This window comes from Dioscorea cayenensis, chromosome 5, assembly GCF_009730915.1.
Source record: "Dioscorea cayenensis subsp. rotundata cultivar TDr96_F1 chromosome 5, TDr96_F1_v2_PseudoChromosome.rev07_lg8_w22 25.fasta, whole genome shotgun sequence".
NCBI classification, from domain to species: domain Eukaryota; kingdom Viridiplantae; phylum Streptophyta; class Magnoliopsida; order Dioscoreales; family Dioscoreaceae; genus Dioscorea; species Dioscorea cayenensis.
The window spans coordinates 795,023-796,533 of NC_052475.1; the positions used below are offsets into that span (position 1 = coordinate 795,023).

At 42.7% G+C, this 1,511-nt stretch overlaps 1 protein-coding gene across 1 annotated transcript; it reads left to right on the plus strand.

Moving 5' to 3' along the window:
- LOC120260838 (uncharacterized protein At3g28850) lies at nucleotides 1-1,511 on the plus strand. Its single transcript, XM_039268408.1, has one exon. It carries the CDS (start codon nucleotides 50-52, stop codon nucleotides 1,286-1,288), a length of 1,239 nt encoding a protein of 412 aa, XP_039124342.1. The 5' UTR covers nucleotides 1-49; the 3' UTR covers nucleotides 1,289-1,511.

Here is a 1,511-nt window from a genome sequence, read left to right on the forward strand (position 1 = left end):
ACAACATCAACAACAAGAAGAAGCAACAACAAGAAGAAGTAAGTAGATCATGGGGTGTATCTCCTCCAAGCTCTTAGCCACCACTGATCTTGACAACGGCTTCCTCTTCGGCGATCGCCGCACCTCCGGCGAGGCCCCAAACCACATCGTTTCCCTCACTTCCACCACTTATGGTGTCTTGAATCTAGATGAACCCAAATCCAAAGAACAAGACAAGGAAACCAAACCATGGAGGAAATCTCCTCCAACTCCACTTATCATCCCTTCTCATTTCAAGAACAAAGTCACTTGTGAAGAAGAGCAACCAGAGATCATCAATGTGAGGGATCTCATGGAGGATTTGGATGATGGCACACCCTTTTGGACTCCATTGAAGAGGCTTGATAGAACTATGACTCCTAAACAACGTATGCCCACTCCTGGAACCATCCCGTCGCCGAGGAAGAACAGGAGGAGGTTGTTCTCCGGCAAGGAGAACAACAAGGAGAACAACAACTCACCCAAACCAGAAAGGTCAGTTCTTGATCCAAATAGAGTTGTTTTAAAACCATTTAATTCTTCAGAAAAGGTAAAGAAGTGGATAGGCCCAATCCCATCCATTCATAGCAAGAGCACTCCAGTTGATGCTAAAGTTCAGAAATTGAAAGAAAGTTCAGGGAGTTGTAGCTCAAGAAGAAGTTTAAGCCCTTTTTTTGATCCAGAACTTGTGGATTCATTTGAGAGGGAGTTATGTGAAGAAGGAGAGCAGATAAAGAAGATGGTAAACCCCCATCCAAGAATAAAGAAAGCTCGAGATTCTTCGGCTTTGTTGCTTGAGTCTTTTGAAGAGAAGTGCCCTCCAGGAGGTGCCAATGCTGTTGTTCTTTATACAACAACTCTGAGAGGGATTCGGAAAACTTTCGAGGATTGTAATGCCGTTCGATCTGCGATTGAGATCAATGAAGTGCAGGTGATTGAGAGGGATATATCAATGGACTCTGGGTATAGAGAGGAACTAAGAGAGTTGATGGGGAGGAAGGAAGTGAAAGTTCCAATGGTGTTTGTGAAGGGGAAGCTGATTGGTGGTGCTGATGAGGTGTTGAGGCTAGAAGAGGAAGGGAAACTGAGGTTGTTGTTGGATGGAATACCGAAAGCCGAATTATGGTGTGAAGGGTGTGGAGGAATGAGGTTTGTGATGTGCATGGAGTGCAGTGGGAGTTGCAAAGTGTTGGATGAGGAGCAGAAGAAGATGGTTAAATGTGGACAATGCAATGAGAATGGTTTGATACATTGCCCCATTTGCTGTTGATCTCTTGTGGATTATATACACTACTTCACTTCTTGTCTGATTATTTGATGTTTATTTCCACAGTTTTTGTTTTCTTTTTTTTTATGTTGGATGATATCTCAGACTGATACACTGCTAGTTATCAAAGAGATTTGTGACTATCTCTCCCTCTCTGTTTGATGAGAAATACAGAGGGTTGTGTACTCTGAAATTGCTGTGAAATTTTATTTAATTTGTATTTCAA

Coding starts and splice junctions, on each gene's coding strand:
- LOC120260838 (XM_039268408.1), top strand. CDS start 50: ATGGGGTGTATCTCCTCCAAGCTCTTAGCCACCACTGATCTTGACAAC.